Source organism: Rhamphochromis longiceps, linkage group LG6 (genome assembly GCF_057381845.1).
Source record: "Rhamphochromis longiceps isolate RC_006_pf linkage group LG6, R_longiceps_female_GT1.1, whole genome shotgun sequence".
NCBI classification, from domain to species: domain Eukaryota; kingdom Metazoa; phylum Chordata; class Actinopteri; order Cichliformes; family Cichlidae; genus Rhamphochromis; species Rhamphochromis longiceps.
Genome location: NC_140562.1, coordinates 39,059,409 through 39,081,227, shown reverse-complemented (window position 1 = coordinate 39,081,227; position 21,819 = coordinate 39,059,409). Strand labels below are relative to the sequence as shown.

General features: G+C 38.9%; 1 protein-coding gene across 7 annotated transcripts; it reads left to right on the top strand.

Moving 5' to 3' along the window:
- The first annotated feature begins 4,246 nt into the window (after positions 1–4,246).
- LOC146668693 (uncharacterized) lies at positions 4,247–14,101 on the top strand. Of its 7 annotated transcripts, none has more exons than XM_085410696.1 (8): positions 4,247–4,443; positions 7,676–7,918; positions 8,163–8,752; positions 10,655–10,834; positions 11,197–11,337; positions 11,605–11,659; positions 11,820–11,973; positions 13,061–14,101. In XM_085410696.1, the coding sequence occupies exons 2-8, from the start codon at positions 7,717–7,719 to the stop codon at positions 13,206–13,208; spliced, it is 1,470 nt and encodes a 489-aa protein (XP_085266822.1). In that variant the 5' UTR covers positions 4,247–4,443; positions 7,676–7,716; the 3' UTR covers positions 13,209–14,101. The 7 variants fall into 7 exon arrangements, with proteins under 7 accessions (XP_085266822.1, XP_085266820.1, XP_085266823.1 ...); XM_085410694.1 differs by having other exon boundaries at positions 7,310–7,918; XM_085410697.1 differs by having other exon boundaries at positions 4,247–7,918; positions 13,061–13,139; positions 13,674–14,101.
- The last annotated feature ends 7,718 nt before the right edge of the window (positions 14,102–21,819 follow it).

Below are 21,819 nucleotides of genomic sequence, written 5' to 3'. Positions count from 1 at the left end.
TAGGATTCCATAGTTAACTAGGTTTTTTTCATGCAGAAACTTTGTGATATATTGTTGTTTCCACCATCCTTCACCATGCCCTGTTTACATCAGCTTTACTCAGATTGCGTCTATCTTTCAGCCTACCCCGAGGAGCTTGTCTGCAATCATATCCTGCTAGTTTTTTGTTTGTTTCTTAATTTTATGTATGTTTTTCTTTTTTTTACGTACTGCCACAGAAAGGCCAAGAAGGTGAGGCCAAAATACAATTGAACAAATGGAAAAAAGAATACAATAGAGCACATGTTGCCTAATGATCTATTGAGTGTTTTGTTGAAAGGAAATAGTGCAAAAGGACGTCCATAGTCTTATCATATTTTATTTTATAAAAAGCAGTATTTTAGTGTGATTTGGTATCTTTTACTGCTATCGAAGGCTTACAGACTATGGAGTGTAATCCTCTGATAGTCTATCTAGAATTGAATCAGTTTCAGCTGGTCACACTAAAGACTCTGTTGTTGTACATAAAGTACTTTCAGGCTGTGCCTCTCATCCCTTCTTCCCATGGAGAAACTCCGAGAGTGGCATGGAACATTAACACCTCCATTGCGGTGTTGTTCCCACTCTTCACTCAGCAGTGTGAAACCAGATGGATAGCTTCTCATTGGGAGAGTTTTGCATCGTTGCTGTTTTTTGCTTCAGGATCCCATAAACAGTAAGTGAGGAGAGTAAAAAGACAATAAACATGCTTCTGTCATTCACATACATTTAAAATAAAAATGTTGCTGGTGTTTGTGTGAGTTTCAGAAACTCCTGGCTGTATCACTTCTTGATGTTTAAAAGCACTAATCAATGCATATTTTTATATAGAGTGAAAAGGCAATAAGGTGGTACTAGGGGAGTAATGATTAGCCACATGGACTCCACTCCCTCACTAGTTCTTGCCCAGTCCACTTGAACCACTGTTCTTTTGTCACTTTTCATTATAAACCAGGTAACTAGCACCTACAGCACACATTCCTAGACCCTGTAAATTATTTGTTTCTCTAAAATGTGTTTAAAATAGAACAAAAGATTTGAATCTTATATCGATAAAGCTGTCTAGAACAACGAGTGTCTACCAGTGACAAAATTTGAAGAAAAGTTTTCTAATAATTTTTTCCTAAAGTTAAGAATTAATCTGTTTAATGATCAGAATTATTAACAAAGCAACTTCTCCCTCAAAAGAGGTCATAATGTGGAAAACTGTTATCAGTAAAGAGGACTTTTAAGAGGCTGAAGTGTCTGTTTAACATAAAAATAGAATAAAGAAAACGGTAGAAATATAAATAGGTGTTAGAAGTATTCAGATGCTAATGAAATGCCATAGGTTAGATGGTGCTTGGATCATTTCTGTGGCTAATCTTAATGGAGGTGCAAACAGCTCTTTTCTTAAGCAAAAAGTCTGTAAAGCTTGAGGTAAAAGTGATCACAACAGTAAGATTTTTGGTAACTGGAAAAATAGAACTGTCATGGTCCTGGGTCTTAGATCCAGATTTTTGAAGTTTTTGGACTTTAAAATTCTGTTTGTCCTCAAATATTTTCTATTTGATTCTTACTTTCCTTATTGTTTACATTTTTTACTTATTTCATTACTTTTTTTTAGTCTTAGTTTCAGTTACTGTCTGTATTCATTGAGTTCATGAGTTCTGTGTTGCCTTTCTGCCTTGGATTAGGTTTTCCTTCTTGGCATGCATGTGTCCTTAACCTGCAGACAATGACAATGACAATAATAATAGAGCTTTATGACTTAGATCTGCTGGGGATATCAATTAGCAGACTGCTCACATATTCACAGCATTTTCACACTCGCACATTGTGGCACAGTTCATTAAAACAGGGCATTCATGGGAATTTGGACCCTCACTGGTGTTATTGGTGTACTATAGATAAAAAGCTAAGCCATTGCCTTCACCCACTACCCTCATCTCATTTAACAGCAGATAGATTAGGCAGGGAAATTACCCGAAGTGGAGGGGAGACCAAAACTGCATTAGCAGGTTTGTTTCTTTGTTTCTAAAATATGGTTTACAATTCATTCAACTGAGATTTTCATTACCTCCATTAAAATGAGGTGTTAGTGGTAATTATGCCTCTTTTTATTGGAGACTAAATTCAGTGATTAGGTGTACAGTATTTATTTAATTGTCCAGGAAAATTATACTTGAGGGTTTTTTCTTTTTTTGGAAAAAAAATGACCATATGCTTGATTTACCTGCAGCTGCAGAATAAAGAGCTGTAGATACATATTATATATACATTATATATACATACATAAGTATGCATATTTGCATATTTAGAGCCCAGAGAAGCATGTTTTAGCTTCCGGATTATATTAAGAAATTACCCTACAAAACCTTTTAATTGCACCTCTGGGTAAATACAACTCGAGTTTTAGCTTTGCACACCCTAGAACACCTTCATCTCAGCTCTTATGTGTTCTTATACACAGCTTTTTATAAGATAGGTCTCCCAGCAACAGTATAGGGAGCAAATCTTGAACCCTGAGAAGCCCCACCCTTTCAGGCTTATCACTGGTTCTGATGGAAGTGATGATTTGCTTCCCTGCCTGCTTGATCTCATATCATGGTAGTAGCTGTGGGCAGCATAATAATAATAATAATAACATTTTTATAAATGCTCTGCAGAAATGTGAGTGGGAGAGAGTTGGACCGTCCTGAAATTACTGTGGGCTTGTATTTATATGCCAACACAGAGCACATGTTGTAAAATGAGGTGTGAAAGCCAAAAGTTGCATACCCTTGTAAAGTAACTTGCACTTGCACTGATTAACACCCCTCTCAAATCCATGCAAATATATTGGATTCGTTTGAGTTGTAAGATGGGAAAATACCCACTGCTGCAGCTGTGCATGCTATATGTTAGCAGACATTCTCAGCTTATCATGTATGCTGCTCTTCTGAGCTCCTACTGGGCAATAACATATCTGTTTTAGATTTCTCTCTTTTATTTATGCTCCAGCTGTCACAGGGACTTGTAATTTTTAATATTATATAATGCAACTACATTTAAACTGGAATGTAGAGTACAGAATAGTATAGAAATCACTGCACACATACAAATCAGAGAAATCCAATGAGAGCTATTCCTTTGTGCTTTGTGCAGTTTGAAAAGACAATCTCTGAAATCTCCCAGACAGATGTGCTTGGATAGAATTTAATGCAGCTGTGCTTTAGTTTACATGCAGTCAGCAGCATCTCTGGATGTGTCTTCACATTGCACAATGTACTAGAGATACACATTCAGAGGACCTCTCCGTAGTTACATGCTCAAACTCTTGTGCATAATGAGTCAATGTAACATACATTTGAAATTATTTTCATCATTAAGTGTAATATAAAAGAATGCATGTGAAGTGTGTATACACAGGCATGCACACACACTCAGACTGTGATTGATGAAAGCAGTCTCCCCCCCATGACCAAAGACAGCTCATGCAAGCCCATGAGTGTAATCAGTAGTTAAAGGTCAGCATTCGACGCTACACCCACACTCACACATGCGCGCATATAAAAGTATATTAAGTAAGATAAATATACAGCATTGTCTTACTCTTACTTTGTTTTCTATTTCTACATCATAAGTACTTGAAGATGGGATTCTTGCATTCTTCTTACCATGAAAGCAACATGGTTCATTTTTCATGGTGTGATTGACTATTTGACCTCTAGTGGTGAACGACAGTTGGATGAATTGCCATTGATTTTTTTTTTTTTTTTTTTGAAAAAGCTGATAATCTGCCCATTACGGCTTCAAATGTTTCACCTATGCTATGAAATACTTGTGCTTCTGGACTGACCAAATATTTAATGCAGGCATTTATTATTAGATGATGTACAAAAAACTGTACATCATCTAATAATAGATGGATGAAATTTTCATGGGGAGTCATTTTACAAAATAGTTACGAGACTGATCTCCTTGAGTTTGATGTCTGATGTTTAAGGCACTTTCAATAACAGAAATGTCTGCAGTTTAGTCTCTGGCAGAGGGCCTGTGTTGCATATTATACTCCTGTCACTCCCCTTTCCTTTCTGATGTTGTTTTTATCTTCATTCTCTGCTAAGTAAAGGGAAAATAACTACAAAACAAAAACAAAAAAAAGATTGCTTGTCATTGATACTTCGGTCAGTATAAATCATAAAGGCATCTAAAATGCAGAATGTGTGGCAAAGGGAAAAGATTTTTTATACGAGAAGCCTACACTGTTAAAAAAATCCGTAAATTTAGGGGTCCCTTTACCGTGGATTTGCTACGGATTCGCTCCGTTTTGCGAAATACGGAAAGTTTGCTGTTGCGCAAGGCAGAATTTTCTCCCCCAGCCAGAATATTCCGACGCCATTACTTTCAGTGCGGTCAGTGCCTACCTAAATGTCTGCAAGTCACAAGGAAAGTTGGAAACAGGTTGGTTGTGTGGAATGAGAATGAGAATGGAGTGCCACCTTGTTCCCCCTCGTACATTAAATTGGTCTCGATAGGCAGTTGGTAGTGGTATGTATGTGAGTGGACGTTTGCTGCTAGCTGCGTTAGCATTAGCCAGCCGCCTGCGCTTCGTAAGTACGTCAAAAACCATTTTTTCCCTCCCTCTTACATGAAATTTGGTCTCGATAGTCAGTTGGTAGCCATGTGTTTTTCATGGTAACATTTGAATGTGTGGGTTTTGCGTTATTTTGAAGCGTGGTTTGCCCAACTAAAGTTAACGTTAGCCCATAAGTTGGATGCGCGCGCACGCGCGTGTGTGTGTGTGTGTAAATTAGCCACATGTGTGTATTGTTATAGCTCGCTGTGTTACGTTAGCATGCAACTGAACATGGTAATAATTAAAAGGGGTGATAGTTAAGTAGAATCAGATTTCATTGCAGAAAACATTGCAGCCCAAAGAGAGTGGCCCATGCAGCCCAACGCAGATTACTTATTTGAAGGTACCTGAAAAGTGAATGTGCTTCACTGTGCTGATATAAATTTATTGTTTTCATATTGATTCTGTTCTGATTCTGGCTATCCTTCAATTGGCAAATTCAATCTCTTAAAAATGTTGACTTGTAACATTTGTGGCTTTAACGCTCGGTCTTCGACTGATTACTTGAAACACTGCCGAACACACAGAAATAATAATAATGTATCTTTTTTATGTGGCCATAGGGATTGCAGAAGGAAGTTTAACACATACAGTAGCCTTGCTGTGCATATGTCACGAGCTCATGTAGACAGAAGGAGCACACAAACATGGAACCGTGATGTGTCTGTACAGTTAAGGTGCTTGTTTAATTTTTGCAGCAGTGAATATGATGATCTTAAAACTTTAAAGTGTCATTTGAGTGGTCACATAGATGAGGGTTTGACTGTAACATGTCCCTTTGATGGATGTTCTAAGACATTCAATTTAAAGTCATCCTTTTTAACGCATATTTCCAGATACCATAAAGGGTGGGATGTTACCAAGATAGCCCCAGTTCATATATGTGAACTAACAGAACGGTCTTTCCAAGGTGAAGGATCACATGTAGAACCTGAAGAACCTGAAAGTTTTAACACTGATGCAGAACAAAGTGATAATTTCTGCAGTGATCAAGTGAAAGACAACTTCACAGAGAGTCTTGCTCAGTTTTACTTGGGATTACAGGCAAAATATTTGGTTCCAGCCTCCACAATAACAGAAATAGCAAATGAAATGAGAACTATAAGTGATATTCAACAGGAATATACTGTGGATGCACTAGCCTGTGAACTGGGGCAGTATGGTGTTCCAAAGGAGACTGTAACATCTCTTGGGAATAGTATATACGAGCAGAGCCCTATGCACAAGGCATTACATGAAAAGGGTCATTTAACTACGCAACACAAGAGGCTGAAATATTACAAGTCACACTATGACTATGTTGAACCTGTTGAAGTCTTTCTTGGACGCAATCGCAGTGGCCAGAAGAGGCACTATCATTACATCCCAATACTGGAAACCCTCAAAGTAATTCTGAAACAGCAAGGTTTAGATCAGCACAGTCCTAGTTCAAATTCTGAAGATGATGTACTGTGTGATGTCACTGATGGGTGGGCCATCAAATCCAATGCCATGTTTTCCTCAGACCCAGACAGTTTAAAGGTAATGCTCTTTCAGGATGCTTTTGAGGTGGCTAATCCACTCGGATCTGCCAAGACAAAGCATAAAGTATTGGCTGTCTACTTCACACTTGGAAATTTTCATCCACACCAACGATCAACTGTTGATCAGATACAGTTGGCATTACTCTGTGTAGAGAAAGATTGCAAATACTTTGGAATGGATAAGATTTTCAATAAGCTAGTGTCAGACTTGTGTGAGCTGGAGGAAAGGGGCATATCTTTCAATGGAAAAATATATAAAGGCACTGTTGTGTGCATAATGGGCGATAATCTGGGCTCCCACATGGTTGGTGGCTTTACAGAAAATTTCAGCACAGCTCAATATTTCTGCAGATACTGTTTGGCAACAAAAAGTGAATTTCAGTCGAACCCTCTCACAGTTTTCACTCATAGAAATCCAGCTGATCATAATGAGACTGTGCGGTTTCTGGAAAGTAACGATGAAGTACACACTCATCACGGTGTTAAATGTGACAGTGTTTTCAACAAACTGTCCAACTTTCATGTGTGTCAGCCAGGCTTACCAGCTTGTTTAGCTCATGATCTGTTTGAGGGGGTAGTAGATTATGATTTGGCATTGTTTTTGCAGTTCTTAATCAGAACACAAAAGTGGTTCAGTTATGAGGTTCTTAATGAAAGAATCAAATCATTTCCTGGTGAAAGCATCAACAAGCTAAACACTATTCCCACTACAGGAGCCAGGCTTGGAGGACATGCAGCCCAAAACAGGTGGCTTTTGAAATTCTTGCCTGTTTTGGTGCATGACACAATTGAAGATGCTGATAATGAAGTATGGGGACTTGTACTACTTCTGAGGGAGCTTGTTGAATTTGTCTGTGCACCTCGGCTCTCAGAGTTGCAGATTGCTTTCATGAAGGGACTGATTGAACTGTATGTGGAATTGAGGCAAGAGCTGTTTCCAAGAGTTCAACTTAGACCAAAACACCACTATCTGCTTCACTATGCACACTTGACTTTACAATTTGGCCCACTCATATATACTTGGACAATGCGCTTTGAATCAAAACATTCTTATTTTAAAAGGTGCATTAGGGCAAGTAAGAACTTCATAAATGTAACCAAGTCTCTGGCTGAACGGCACCAGTTGCTTCAGGCTTATCAGTCTTGTGGTACCTTGTTTCGTTCCCAGGTTCATGTCTCAGACTCAACACGGTTCTACCCAGAGCTCTATGACCAGAACATAAAGACAGTGGTTGGAGAATTTGATTTGAACTCAAGTAACTCAGTTGTCACAGAGAGTGTGCAGGTTAAAGGCACTACATATGCAAATGGAATGCTGGTCTTACTGAGCTACGCAAAAGGACTACTGCAGTTAGGACAAATAGCAAGCATTTTTGTAAAAAATGAAACTACTGTCCTACTTTTGCTTCGAGGGAAAACTGCCAGCTGGATACCTGAGCTTGGACTCTATGAACTTGATGAAAATGCTTCTGACCTGTTCAGTTGCCATGATTTGAACAAACTTGATGATTATCATCCACTTTATTCTTACCAGAGAGGTACTCGGTGGCTCATTCCTCTTAAACACACACCAACATGGAACTTGTGAAAAACTATGTCAAGAAAGCAATGCCATCGCTCAGTAGCGATCAGATGGATACACCCATGGCTAAACTGGAGGAATTAGGAGTTCTCTCTGTAGATGACCTGAGCCTTGTGGACCTGGAGGACATTAAAGACACTCTGCCATTCATTCAGTGCAAAAGATTCGTCAGAGCTGTCAAAGCATTGGAAGCAGGTGAGTTTTTGCCCCTCTGTTTTAATGCAAGTTTTCTGAAACTACAAAGGTTTATTCCAAAAATGCAAAAAAAAAGTTGCCATCAGCTGTACATGGCAATAATTACTCTATAATTGGTTTTCATAATTAGGTCCATTTGTATTCCTGGTTGACCCAAACTGGACATTGAGGACCAATGTATTAATTGATTTGCAACAATTGTGATGTGTTTAATTTATGGAGATGTTTGTCATGTCATCCATAGATTCACAAACTCCACCGCAGTTCACCCGGCCTGGCCCCTCATCAACACCTGAACCACAGAGGTTTCAGCTGCCCTCAACACCACCTGAGACAGCCGACTCCCCATCCCAAGACACATATTCTGTACCATGGCACAAATTTCCCTCAAAAGTCATGGATGAGTTACGTGAAAAAAAGTACATAATGGGGAAAGACAGACGAGAGATGGTTCGGATCGTCGCTGAAGATGACCTCCATAAACACCCAGGAAGACCTGGTAGACAAAAGCTGAGGGAACTCGCCAGTATGACTGTAGGACAATATCCTGCCTCCTTCAAGCTGACAGAGCCGTTTGGAAACAAACCTTTTGCAAAAGATGGTTCTGAAACTCTCTTTCGTCAGCTGGAACACAGAATTAAAAATATGAAGAGGCCACAAAGCTCACTGAAGAGGCAAGCAGGGGGTGAAAATTCAACAAAGAAAAGGCCCAGGAATTCAGATCTGTATGGATGTGTGGCGTGGGATCCAATCATTGAGGGGGCCGTGTGTAGAGAAGACCTGCTGTCTAAACGAGATGAGTTGAAACGTGCCTTTCAAACCCAGGATCTTCAGGTGGGTCTGCAATCATCCATTACAGATACAGAAAGCTTTATTAATCCTCGAAGGGCAATTCGGTTCCTACAGTCCACCATCTAGACATACAACCATTCACACAGCAATAGTATATAGCAGGAGTAATGCGATAAGGTCTGGGTCCAAGTACAATTTAGGACACATTGTGAAATTGTAGATCGTCTGTAGATCACTATGCCCATAGTCAATTGAAATTGATACCCTGTTTTATTATTTTAATTGGTTAGTTTGACTAACTGTTCGACTGTATGTCTAACTGCCTCATACAGTGGGGCAAAAAAGTATTTAGTCAGCCACCGATTGTGCAAGTTCCCCCACCTAAAATGATGACAGAGGTCAGTAATTTGCACCAGAGGTACACTTCAACTGTGAGAGACAGAATGTGAAAAAAAAAATCCATGAATTCACATGGTAGGATTTGTAAAGAATTTATTCGTAAATCAGGGTGGAAAATAAGTATTTGGTCACCTCAAACAAGGAAAATCTCTGGCTCTCACAGACCTGTAACGTCTTCTGTAAGAAGCTTTTCTGTCCCCCACTCGTTACCTGTATGAATGGCACCTGTTTGAACTCATCATCTGTATAAAAGACACCTGTCCACAGCCTCAAACAGTCAGACTCCAAACTCCGCCATGGCCAAGACCAAAGAGCTTTTGAAGGACACCAGGAAAAGTATTGTAGACCTGCACCAGACTGGGAAGAGTGAATCTACAATAGGCAAGCAGCTTGGTGTGAAAAAATCAACTGTGGGAGCAATCATCAGAAAATGGAAGACATACAAGACCACTGATAATCTCCTTCGATCTGGGGCTCCACGCAAGATCTCATCCCGTGGGGTCAAAATGATCATGAGAACGGTGAGCAAAGATCCCAGAACCACACGGGGGGACCTGGTGAATGACCTGCAGAGAGCTGGGACCAAAGTAACAAAGGTCACCATCAGTAACACACTACAACGGCAGGGAATCAAATCCCGCAGTGCCAGACGTGTTCCGCTGCTGAAGCCAGTGCATGTCCAGGCCCGTCTGAAGTTTGCCAGAGAGCACATGGATGATACAGCAGAGGATTGGGAGAATGTCATGTGGTCAGATGAAACCAAAGTAGAACTTTTTGGTATAAACTCAACTCGTCGTGTTTGGAGGAAGAAGAATACTGAGTTGCATCCCAAGAACACCATACCTACTGTGAAGCATGGGGGTGGAAACATCATGCTATGGGGCTGTTTTCCTGCCAAGGGGACAGGACGACTGATCCGTGTTAAGGACAGAATGAATGGGGCCATGTATCGTGAGATTTTGAGCCAAAACCACCTTCCATCAGTGAGAACTTTGAAGATGAAACGAGGCTGGGTCTTCCAACATGACAATAATCCAAAACACACCGCCCGGGCAACAAAGGAGTGGCTCCGTAAGAAGCATTTGAAAGTCCTGGAGTGGCCTAGCCAGTCTCCAGACCTCAACCCCATAGAAAATCTGTGGCGGGAGTTGAAAGTCCGTGTTGCTCGGCGACAGCCCCAAAACATCACTGCTCTCGAGAAGATCTGCATGGAGGAATGGGCCAAAATACCAGCTACTGTGTGTGCAAACCTGGTAAAGACCTATAGTAAACGTTTGACCTCTGTTATTGCCAACAAAGGTTATGTTACAAAGTATTGAGTTGTATTTTTGTTATTGACCAAATACTTATTTTCCACCCTGATTTACCAATAAATTCTTTACAAATCCTACCATGTGGATTCATGGATTTTTTTTTTCACATTCTGTCTCTCACAGTTGAAGTGTACCTCTGGTGCAAATTACTGACCTCTGTCATCATTTTAGGTGGGGGAACTTGCACAATCGGTGGCTGACTAAATACTTTTTTGCCCCACTGTATCTTTAGGAGTCATCTGTTCGAAAATTGATGACTGAAACATATCCCATTCAGCGTGAAATCCTCAACGATGATGATACCACTATTGCCGTTGTAAAGGACGAGTGGCCGTTCCTGTTTGAAGTTCCTCACCTGTTTGATCATGCATCTAAACTCCTTGGCTTCTCTGTACAAAACAAGCTGGCACAGGTGTGTTTTTATTGTTATTATTATGATTGTGCTGTGCTGCTCCATATGGAGAGAATTTTGTCTTTATTAATCAATCAAAAAAAGATTTGCAACCAAAAAGAGAGTTGAGACCAAAAAAGATAAACTGGCAACCAATCAAATAGAATAACTTGGATGAACAATCAAATGGAATAGATTTGAGACCAAAAATCAGGAAGTGACAACCAAAAAAGCAGGACATTTGAGATCAAAACAGAACAGGTTGCAAATGAAAATGAAATAATTCATTTTTATTTTTTTCAAAATTCTCTCCATAGCTCCAAACGAAAATTAGTGTTAGTCTTATGTACTTGTACAAAATTAACACCTTGAACCTTGAACAGGAACTTTCCAAAAAAGAAAAGGGGATCAATGACTTCCTTGACTCCAAAGGGATGAAGACGGGCGAAGGTCCAATACAGCTCATCTGTGGCATTTCAAAATACTTCAAGGAAGACTCTTATAAACTCTTCCACAAAAAAGAGGTAGATGTTGTAGATTTTAAACTGTGTGCAAGATAATTATTTGCATCCAGTGGTGAACCAAGTAACCAACCACAGTAGGAAGTATAGATTCCCCTAATTGTGCTGCTGATATTCTCTATAAACTCTCTATCTATAAACTATTTACATTAATGTTTGTGCATAATGGCTACCTCTGTCTGATGAAGACACTAGCAGATAGTCAATTTGCCAGCAGGTTTGTGTGCACTGGAAACATTAATTCATGTATCATGTCTGTCACCAAAACAGATCTCTGCAGATCCTGAAGTCGAACTCCCAGTGACCCCATGCATCCTAATCAGAGGTTTGTAGTTAAATCTTTTTTTGTATCCCAGCAAGCTGTTGTTAGCTGTTGTTATAAGCTGTTGTTGTGTCATATTTATTAAAGAAATTTTTGCTTGCCTTAAAATATAGGATTTTTTTTTTTTTTTGTAAATGGTACATGGTTTTTATCTGTGTTTAAGGTGACCAGCAATTCAAGATTGCTGTTGATGGGTTACTTGTCAATGACCACATCACCTCTCCCATTGTGGCCTTGAGCTACGTCTTCTCCATGTTTTATGTCTGCAACGTCCAATACCCACCGGAGATGGCTTTTACTCTCGAATTCATGCAAAGGTAAGCACTCATTGTTTGGAAATACTTTGTAAATGTGACTTTGCCGTGCCTTTCTGCACCTGACCTGCTTTTTGTCAATCTACACTAAACCCGTTTGTCTGAGATGTACAAGCTCAAAATGTGTCGCCACATGCTGTGAGCTTTTAGATCAGCTGTTATTGGTTTATGATCCCCCTGAATATGGATTTGTTCGGAGATTTTGTAGCTCCCTGTTGAAGACTATTGTTGGAATAAATGTGTCATATCTTTTTAAAGGGCAGGTAACATGCTTTTTGCTTTAAATAGTGTCCTAAGTCAATCAATAACAAAACAAACATAACATGATTCTAGTTGGGAAATGGAGCAAAACCATATTTTTCTCAGAATGGTTTGTTCACACAAAATTCGTTTGAGCTATCTCTTTAAAACCATTAGCACCTGAGACCAGGTTATGTCAGTGGTGGTCAAACCTTTTCATGTCAAAGACACACAAACTGAAATTTATTTGGCTGCAGACCCCAAACTCAAAATATGTTGTTTCAGGGACCCCCCCCCGAAGGAAAGACTAAACATATTAATTTAAAAAATACTACATAGTGGATTCATGCCCAAATGTTAATACTTGTACTGATGTGTAACGTGCACTGAATGTCACAGTTTCTCCACTCCATGTTTGAATAACCCCCAGGACAGTCCGTGTTCAAATGTGCTGTTACACCTTTTGATAGGACAATGTCAACTGTGTTTTCTATCCCCTTCTGTGTTCTGTGCATTTATAATATCCCTGCATACACATTGAGGATGCATGCTGTCATGTGTTGGTGATAAGCAGACTTCTCGCCCTTGCAAACATTTCTGTATATGCGCAGTGTGAATGCATGTGTCTTGAAAAGACAAAGGAAGAGATAAGCTTAGCCACTGGCACCAGCACCACAACAACATTGGGTTCTAGACAGATGGTCAACTAGAATGATAGAGAGGTTCACACATAGGGGCATATTGAAGAAAACAAATGTAGGATTTTATTGAACTGCTCCACTCCTGTCAAGCCACACTACACGTGCAAACTTTGTCTGCATATCACTATTGTTTTGTTTTTTTTCCTCAGAGTTTTCTTTGGGGTCAATCCTGAGCGAGGCTCCAAGGCAGAGAAGAAGGGGAAGAAACGGCACTTCATTCCTCCACAGGTGTGCAAGCTGGTTTCTCAGCTGAAGGAATTTGAATGCAAGCAGAAGGAATCTGAATGGGCCATTTGAGCTGTTCTCAGAGCTCAGAAAATACCTTTTTGGACTGAATGTACACACACACACACACACACACACACACACACACACACACACACACACACACACACACACAAAGGCAAATCCAAAAACATGGGGCTTGGGAGTAGAAATACAGATTTTTACAGTATTAGGTGAGTTCAGATGTTTTAACTAGATGCCCACAACACACATGCTGCAGTTTCAAATCCCCCATGTTAAGGGGGAGGGAAGGTGGGTGATATTTGTCATTCCAGTTAAGCTTTTCCTGTCATTGTGGAGTTGGAGGTGTAAGTTTTAAATTTTTTTTAGTTTTAAGTTGTTTTAAGAGTTTTAAAAATCTCTTTATGGCATGTTGCACAGTCATCCTTCTAAGGTCATGGTTGTTATTGCTGCACTGATGTTTTATAGAAAAGTTGTATAATGTAATACTTCTAATGTTCTATTTGTTTTTTGTAGAAAGGTCAGCCACTGGTTGCAGAGCTCTGCCTGTCGGTGTGATATGTGGAGTTGGAGGTGTAGGTTTCTGCATCCTCCTGGAGGGGGCTCCTCATTTTGCACTGACAGGTGAGACAGCAACTGCAATGCTGGCAGTTTTATTGTCTTATTTTGTCATTGTCTTTAACAAATCAATTTGTTATTAATGCCTGTCAGCCTGTGGATGCTAAAAAGTTGCTAGATTTGGCATCTCACTGTTAAAGGACATGGCTGTATTTCTTTGAGAGAACAGCTGGTTTATGTATGTAAAATTTCTCTGAATGTGAAGGTGATGTTCTGAATGTTTTAATGGTTGTAATGTAAATATTGCAAATCATTCACCACAAAAAGTGAAATCACTTTAAAGCACTGGCAGCTGTTAAAGGAAATAAATAATTGCTGTGATTCTACATTTGTGCTTTATTGATGGTAAACGGTATAGAGAATGGTACAGAATTAAACATTTTAGGATGACTGAAGTGTCCGTAAATGGTATGGATTGAGTACTTAAATAATACGGAATATTCCATTTTAGGTTTGATGGAACTGTCCGTAAATGGTAAAGAAAAAGTCAGGTAAATCTACGGAAATATCTGTTATAGGGTTTACGGAATTGTCTGTGCAATAACGCCGAAATTTATGGAAAATACGGAATTTTCCATTTTAGGTTTGACGGAAATGTCCGTCAATGGTACAGAAAAACTCGGGTAAATCTACAGAAATATCCGTTTTAAGGTTTACGGAAGTGCCCGTACAATAACGGAAAAAGTGCTGGTAATTAATTACCAGCACTTTTTCCGTTTTATAACGGAATTTTTTTTAACAGTGTAGTATGGTCAGTCACTGGCAAATAATCAATCTAAAGGGCAAAAAAAGCAATTGAAATGCACAAATATAACTTGTAATTACTCATTTTTGGCTTTGCAATCGATCACTAGAGGACGGAACAGGAAGTCTTAAACTAGATATTCCCTGTCTGCTTTCTGTGCAGTTTCTGGATATACCCGAAGCCCTGAGACCTCTTCCCCATAGACTGACTAAGAAGATTAAATAATGGGATCCTAGACTGGCATGATTTCAGTGTATTACCTCCAAAACTGATGACAGACAGATTATTCTCAGCTTTAAAAATCATTCATTATATTGTACTTCTTTAAAATGACCAGTAAACCCTGTGAGAACTGTTAGCATAGCTATAGATTCAGTTTCCGTTTTTTGTTTTTCTAACTTCTGGAAGTTTCTGCACGTGCAAGTGTGTGGTTGTATAGTTGTGGGTGTTTGCTTGGCTGCATGCTCGTCTTGATGTGTTAACGGTGAATAGCATCTCCGTATCAGGCACAGCAGTGAATCCCCTCTCCTTTGTGGGCCTGTTTTCATGTTGTTTTTCTCAGCAGGAAATGCAATATTGCCAGTGCCTAGGGCTGCAGGGCTTCTAATGCAGTTACTATTGTCTTTTCTCTTATCCACCCACATGTCTCTATTTCTCCATCTCATTCTGTCCTGGTTCATTCTTGTCTCCCAGGGTTCTCACTCGTCGTTACGCAATTAAAGTAGAAACCCTCATAGTCACATCTCCATATTTTGCCTTCTCACCTTTATTTTCTGCTTGCATTTGCCTTCTGTTGCTCTAAATCAATTTCACTTTCTGTATTAGTTCAGATTACTCTCAGATAATTTTGTTTTGTTCATTTCATGGTATCGTAGGAAACATGCGTAGCCTGTGTAAAAACATTGAATTTGTGCAGATCTACACTGAAAGGAAAGCATAGAGAAGCTGGGATAAAATGAAATTTATTAGGCGGAAAAGAAGCCATTTTCTGAGAAAGGAGAAGCACATGTGGGAAAAGATGAACTGGACAGAGAGCTTGTCTGTGCTTAATGTTGTTAGAACACCACCATCAGACTCTCTTATCATCCCTTTGGTGTCCCTATCAATCACAGAGTAGACCATCAGCCACCCCTATACATAATGCAGGGAAACAGAGTTGTCACTCAAAGCAGTCACACATGCATCACCATCCATGTGCTCTGTCCATCCATATCAGACACACACATGCACCCACACACACAAGAGTCACAAGGTTAACAATGGTGTGGCACAAACAGGCTCAGGAAAAGCTGCTTCCTCACTCTGTCTGCATCCTGATTTGCTAATTTATGGCCTGAGCTCACCTGGATAGCTCACATTATGCACCTCAGCAGCTTGCAACATTATCACATCTGTCCGTTTGGTCCTACAGTATGGATCAGCAGAGCGTGTGATAAGTCAGGGTGAGTGACAACAAGACTGACTGCAAGGAAAGTTGCAAAGTAGGGAGGAACTGGGTGTGGAATATTTGTATTCCTTCTTCATCCATGAGCTGTTTTAAATGGGCACAGATCATCAGAGCATGTGATAGGGAAAGGCCAGAGAAAAGAAAGTGAGAGAGAAAGAGGGAGAGCGATAAACTGAAAGGTGGGCGTAGCAGACATATAAAGGGCGATCTCTCTAAGGTCCTGTACAGGAAGAGAGACACCACAGCAAGTGAATTAGCTCAAATTTAGTGATGACAAAAGGGCACCCATCTGAACAGAGACAGAAGGATCATCCTTCTCCTAATATTAGCCTGTTGATCTTATGGGAAATAGAATGGCAAGAGAGGGGCCGGAGATTAGAAAGTTAGAGAAAACGCAGCCTCTTCAGTTTCATACGTGGAAATAGATCAGCAGATTAGTCATGTTGAGATATAAATGGTATTTCAGTTACAAAAGACTAAGAGGCATATTGGGTGGAAAGGAATGAACTGAAATGCTTATCCCACACTTCTATGTGTGATATAAAGTTAAGGCATGAGGAACAAAGAAGATACTATGACACTGGCAGTTAAGAATACCAGGGTGTGTGTAAACTGTGTCAACACTTTCTTATTCTTTTCCATAGTGTTGCCCATTATAGTGGGGCAAGCACAGCCTCAGGCTCTGAATCAGAGGCACAGTACTGTATACAACTGGAGGGAAATACTCCATTTGTCTTCACCGTTCAGGAGAGAATGTATGAAACAACAGCACATTAGAGAGACAGTGTTTTAGTAAGCCACGATGTACTGGAACTGCTTTAGCAGTGCAGGTGGCCAGTTCACCTGCATAAGACACTTTTTATTTTTGTTCTTGTGTTTTTTCTACTTCATTTGTTTACATATGCTGACATATATTTTGAAATATTAACAAAGATTACCCAAGAATTCAGCATTCAGTCAAACACAAACAATAAATGACAAAAATAACACACCATCAGACAATGTACGACAAAGCATAAAAGTACAACATGAAAGTCCACAGTAGAATAAGAAAACACGACAATAAATAAACTGGTTCTTCACAGGAAAGTCATGTGCTGTGCCGATGCTAGCTGGAGAGGACGGTCCAAAACTTGTGTACTTTATTTTTTTGCACCTTCTGTCTTCTAGATGGCCCTGCTCCTCGTCATTTCCCAACATGCATTTCTCTTCCATTCTCTTAAAGAAGAATGCTTTGGCACTGTCCCTACTACTGAAATGTAGGAATAGTGCTGCCCAAGGTCTCATTGTGCATGTAAACCTGGGTCATAAGGTTCACTCTGATGTCTGATCTTTGCATTACATACTAAAATCTTGTATTTTATTATCTTTGTCTATATGATTGGAGCAGAAAAACTTGATCAACTTGTCCAATTTTTCAATTTTATTTATACAGTTGTTAACATAGATTCATGCAGTGTGGTTGTGCGAAATGCTATGGCATCATTGTGACGTTGTAGGACATCATATAATAAAAGCGCATGAAGTCTGTACTTGTTTGGTCAGAAACATGCACATGAGTAGTTTTGGAGAGCATTTTGTAGGTCATTGGCAGTGCTCCTCTTCCTTCTCAGACAAAATAGCAAATATGCATCCTTCTGGCGGGTTGAGGCCTTTCTATGGCCCTGACCACCTCTCTGTGTGTAACGGCCCACCTTCTGGTATTTCCTCCCAACTCTTGAGACTGTGCTGAGAGACAAAGAAAACCTTCTAGTGTCAGCAGGCATAGACATGCCTTCCTGTAGGAGCTAGACTACCTGTGCAACTTCAATAGATTACAGGTACAGTCTCACGCTGCCTGAAAAGAGGTTAGTGTTTCCACCCTTTTCCCTATTTAGCTAAGATGGCAACCACTGTGATGAGAGGTTTATAGTAGTCGGCACTTAACCACTCGTGTTGCTCTTCATGTAGCCATTGTTGTTCGTATTAATGCACTTGCGCACTCAAAACAGTGAGCGTTAGTATAGAAGTATGCAATGAGAGACACAGCAGTAATGTGTACAGTGATCAGAGCAAGTTCTCAGATTCTTATTCAGTCCCAAAAGGTCTAAATGAGATATTAACCATGAAAATCAGGTTCACAAGAATACTTAAATTAAAATTAACATCCCACAGCGATTCACCATGTTTTGCAGTAGCATAATGAAGTAAGTCAAGAATATGGGAGAGAAGAGGAGACAGAAGCTTGTTACCACTATGGGTTTATAATGAAACCCAGATGTTTGCTGCCAAATACATCCCCAAACACACTAAACAAGTATGCCATCCAGGATTAGTTTACTTTTTATTTTACTAAGAAAATAAATATATGAACCTGAGGTCATTATAGAGTCAACTGTTATCATTTAGTACTCAGAACCATCCAGTATAAGCTTTACAATTGTATGTTAATGTTTTCTAAGAAGAAAAGTTAAGAAATAGAAAATTCATATGGGTGCATTTGAGGAAGAACTAACAGGGAATGTTAAATGATGTGTCTTTAGAAATGTTGATGACATTATTCAAATATGTTTTTATCCCTTTTTAATGAACAGGATGTGCCACTGTGATATATCATCAGCATCTGTTTTAACTCACTGCTTTCTCTGTGGGTTTTGTCCAAATACTCCTTCAGGAGATATATGCAGGATATTACTGGAAGGGATAATTTGTCACGAGAAAACTGTTGACAATGTCAGGACTCTTATCTGCTGTGTCCATTTTTTTTTAATTTGTTACGACAAGGCTGTTCTTATTCCCAGGGTGTCAAATACTGTCATTTTCTCAAAGCTGCTGTCATCTCACAGGCACATGCGATATTTTCTTTAGTGTCATTATCATGACACACCAGGTAATAGCAATACTGAGTTGAGACTCTTAAAGGATCCATTAGCATTGAATTTAAATGCTTAGTTTTTCAAGGCATATAATGTTATCAAGTAGTTTTGACCCAAACCACAATCTTTTCCTATACTTTCTCAAGTTTTTGGTGCCAAAATCTAACCAACAAATAAAAGAAAAAGAAAGAAGGAAGTGAAAACCAAAGAAAACAAAGCTTCCAGACAGGACTGTGGTCTTCTTGTTGAAAAACGTACTCATCCTCCCATCAGCCACTGCCCCCAGTGCAAACTCTGGGACTAGTTATAGGTGGGACATTATTTCATCACCCGTTATTGCCATATCCAGTGTGTTAAGTCACTGATGCCATCTCAGGGACGCCAGCAGCACCTGTCTCATAGATGCTGTAAATCATATTATGTATCATATAAAGTCTGCTCATTTAAACTGAGAACAATATAATTTAAATATAATAACATGACACAAACTTAGGGAAAAAATGTATGTACTAGTAATTTGGGAATTACAATTGATTACAAAAATCTGATTAAACTTTCAGACCTAAAATTCTTTCCTGTCTCAATCACCCCTCTTTTAGGAAGAGGAATCACTTCTATTCCTTGGAACATACTGTATGGGAGCACATGATAGCAAGCTGAATTAAATGCCTAGGCATTTAAGATCTTTCATCTTTGTTCCTTGTGTTTTCTTTTATGTTTGGAGATCCAGATTTTTAGATCTTATTTAGTTTCCCCTGCATATACTAGCTGGCATGGGCATTTCAACAGTACATTTAGCTTTTAATTTTGAATTTCTTTTAACTGTAGGGATGTGAAAACAGATTTCTTTTGATCTTAGCTCTATACGGAGGGCAAATTAAACATGGATAAATTCCCACCTGGTAAATCAGATAAAATATGTTGAGGGGAGCCTTATAGTAATCAGCTCTATTTGCCAAACATATGGTTCAGAGTTTTTTCCCATTTATCGGCAAATATAGGATAGATATAGGATCTTTGAAAGAATGACCTAATAGAGGGTCAGTGTGCCACTTTTAATGATGCGTTTATTTAATTAGATAAATAGGAAAATGTGGTGAACACTGCTGGTGTAGGATGTTATTCAACTATTGTTGTCCTTATATGTAGGATAAATGTGAGTCACAGTATTGTTTTTTGATTTGGGTCATACTAACATGAGGTTTATGAAGAAAATATCTCATTTTCCCATCTTGCCAAAAAGTGTTCTGTGTTGAAAATATTTAACCTCCAAGGACCTGGCGTACACATATGTGGGCATCACGTTTTGGGTTATTTAGACCAAAATACTTAATTTTGCTCTATGAGGGCCTGATATCCACTTACAAGGACATTATACTGCTAATGTTCTATCAAAATTTTAATCAAATATCCTCATATGTGGCTCTCATTTTTCTTAGAAACAAAAATAAGGTAAAAATAAATAAATAAATCTGGTAATTCTTTGTTTTTACATTCATCAGGTCCCAATCAGCCCAAATATCAAAGAGAAATTAAAAATGCATGCCGTGGAAGAGTTCGGTTCTCAGGAGGTTAATTTAAATCCATCAGTTTAATTTAAAGATAAAATGGTACGACTTATGCATCAGAGTAGTTAAATAGAAGTTACATGTGTACATTTTCTCCCTGATGACATCTGAACAACAGAAACTGCTAAAGAAAAGTAACAAAAGATTTTCAAGATAAAGGAAGAAAAAAATCTTTAAACCTCACCACCCAGATTTCTGTCGTCATGATGGACGTTTCCTTGACTGTCATATTGTTCAACAGAATGGTTGAAGGCCAGGGTGCTGATTGTCACAGTACATTTAGAGCTTTATAAATTCCTTCAAATGTGATCCAGCTCTGGTTGTTTTTCACAAGTCACAATTCTTTCTCTATTTCTTTTTATATTGGTGTTGCACTGAAGATGCTGAGATTGAAAGGGAGAGGTAGACAGCCCAAACGCAAATAGATATAGATTATAATAGCTCTGATCCCAGCTGCAGGGGAATATTATTATTTTGATTCTTTTTTTTCATACTCATCTGGGTTATGGAGAAAAACCTATAAAGCTTCTATAAAATGAAGTTGAGCCAAAAAAAAAGCCATTTCTCATCTGATTCTCTGATTGATGCAAGTGTAGGTTTAAAAATGAGATAACAATCAGCTAATGGGTTTCACTGGTTCCCTCAAATATAGAATTGTTTTTACATGAAGAAGCAAATATTAATTTGCTTTTGTTTTACTTGATTTACTTAATTATTTTATTTCACACCTGGTAAATTAGATGTAGTGAAGGTTTTATTCAATGTGGAGATAAATATGTATTTTAGAAAAAACTAAATGTTTTGCAATAGTGAGACACAGAAGCACGCAGGTATATATGTCCTTGTATGTATTCACCTATGAGCATAGACATGAATGCTCAGTATAACTGGCATTGTGGACTTCTTGGTGACCACATGCAATTACCATTTCTCCCAGTAACTGTGCAACTGCTCTGTGACATCTTAAATACTTAATGTGAAAGAAGGGCAGGTAGAGAATTGCAGAGCTGAATCATTTCCTTAATATTAGCCAGCCAGCTTATAGCACGTTCATTTTTTTTTCTGGCCATTTAAATACTTATAATCTAAAAGCTTTTTGCATCCAAAAAATAGGAATTGCTGACTGCTGAAAATACATATAAAAACAGTTTGCAAGTGCAGTGACATTCAGTTGAAAGAGACTGTGCAATGAATGTGGATATTGCTGTCAGAGGAACTGCTTCAAGGTTAGTGTTCTCCATGGGAAAATCAGCTGAAGTTTGCACTTAACTTGCGGTACCTACTATATGAGGCGAGCACTTCACAGACAACAGGCTATACATGTATAATGAAGTTGAGGAATTTTAAGGGTTTTCCCTAGAAAAAAAATATCACACTTTGAATCTGTTTTTGATTCAGTGAGTCCATATTTAATATGCACAGGCCTTAA

What these genes read in the sequence shown, in the direction of transcription:
- LOC146668693 (XM_085410696.1), top strand. Translation starts at nt 7,717, where the DNA reads ATGGAACTTGTGAAAAACTATGTCAAGAAAGCAATGCCATCGCTCAGT. An exon ending in TGTCAAAGCATTGGAAGCAG is followed by an intron (nt 7,919 to 8,162) that starts GTGAGTTTTTGC and finishes TGTCATCCATAG; the next exon opens with ATTCACAAACTCCACCGCAG. An exon ending in ACTCTCGAATTCATGCAAAG is followed by an intron (nt 11,974 to 13,060) that starts GTAAGCACTCAT and finishes TTTTTTCCTCAG; the next exon opens with AGTTTTCTTTGGGGTCAATC.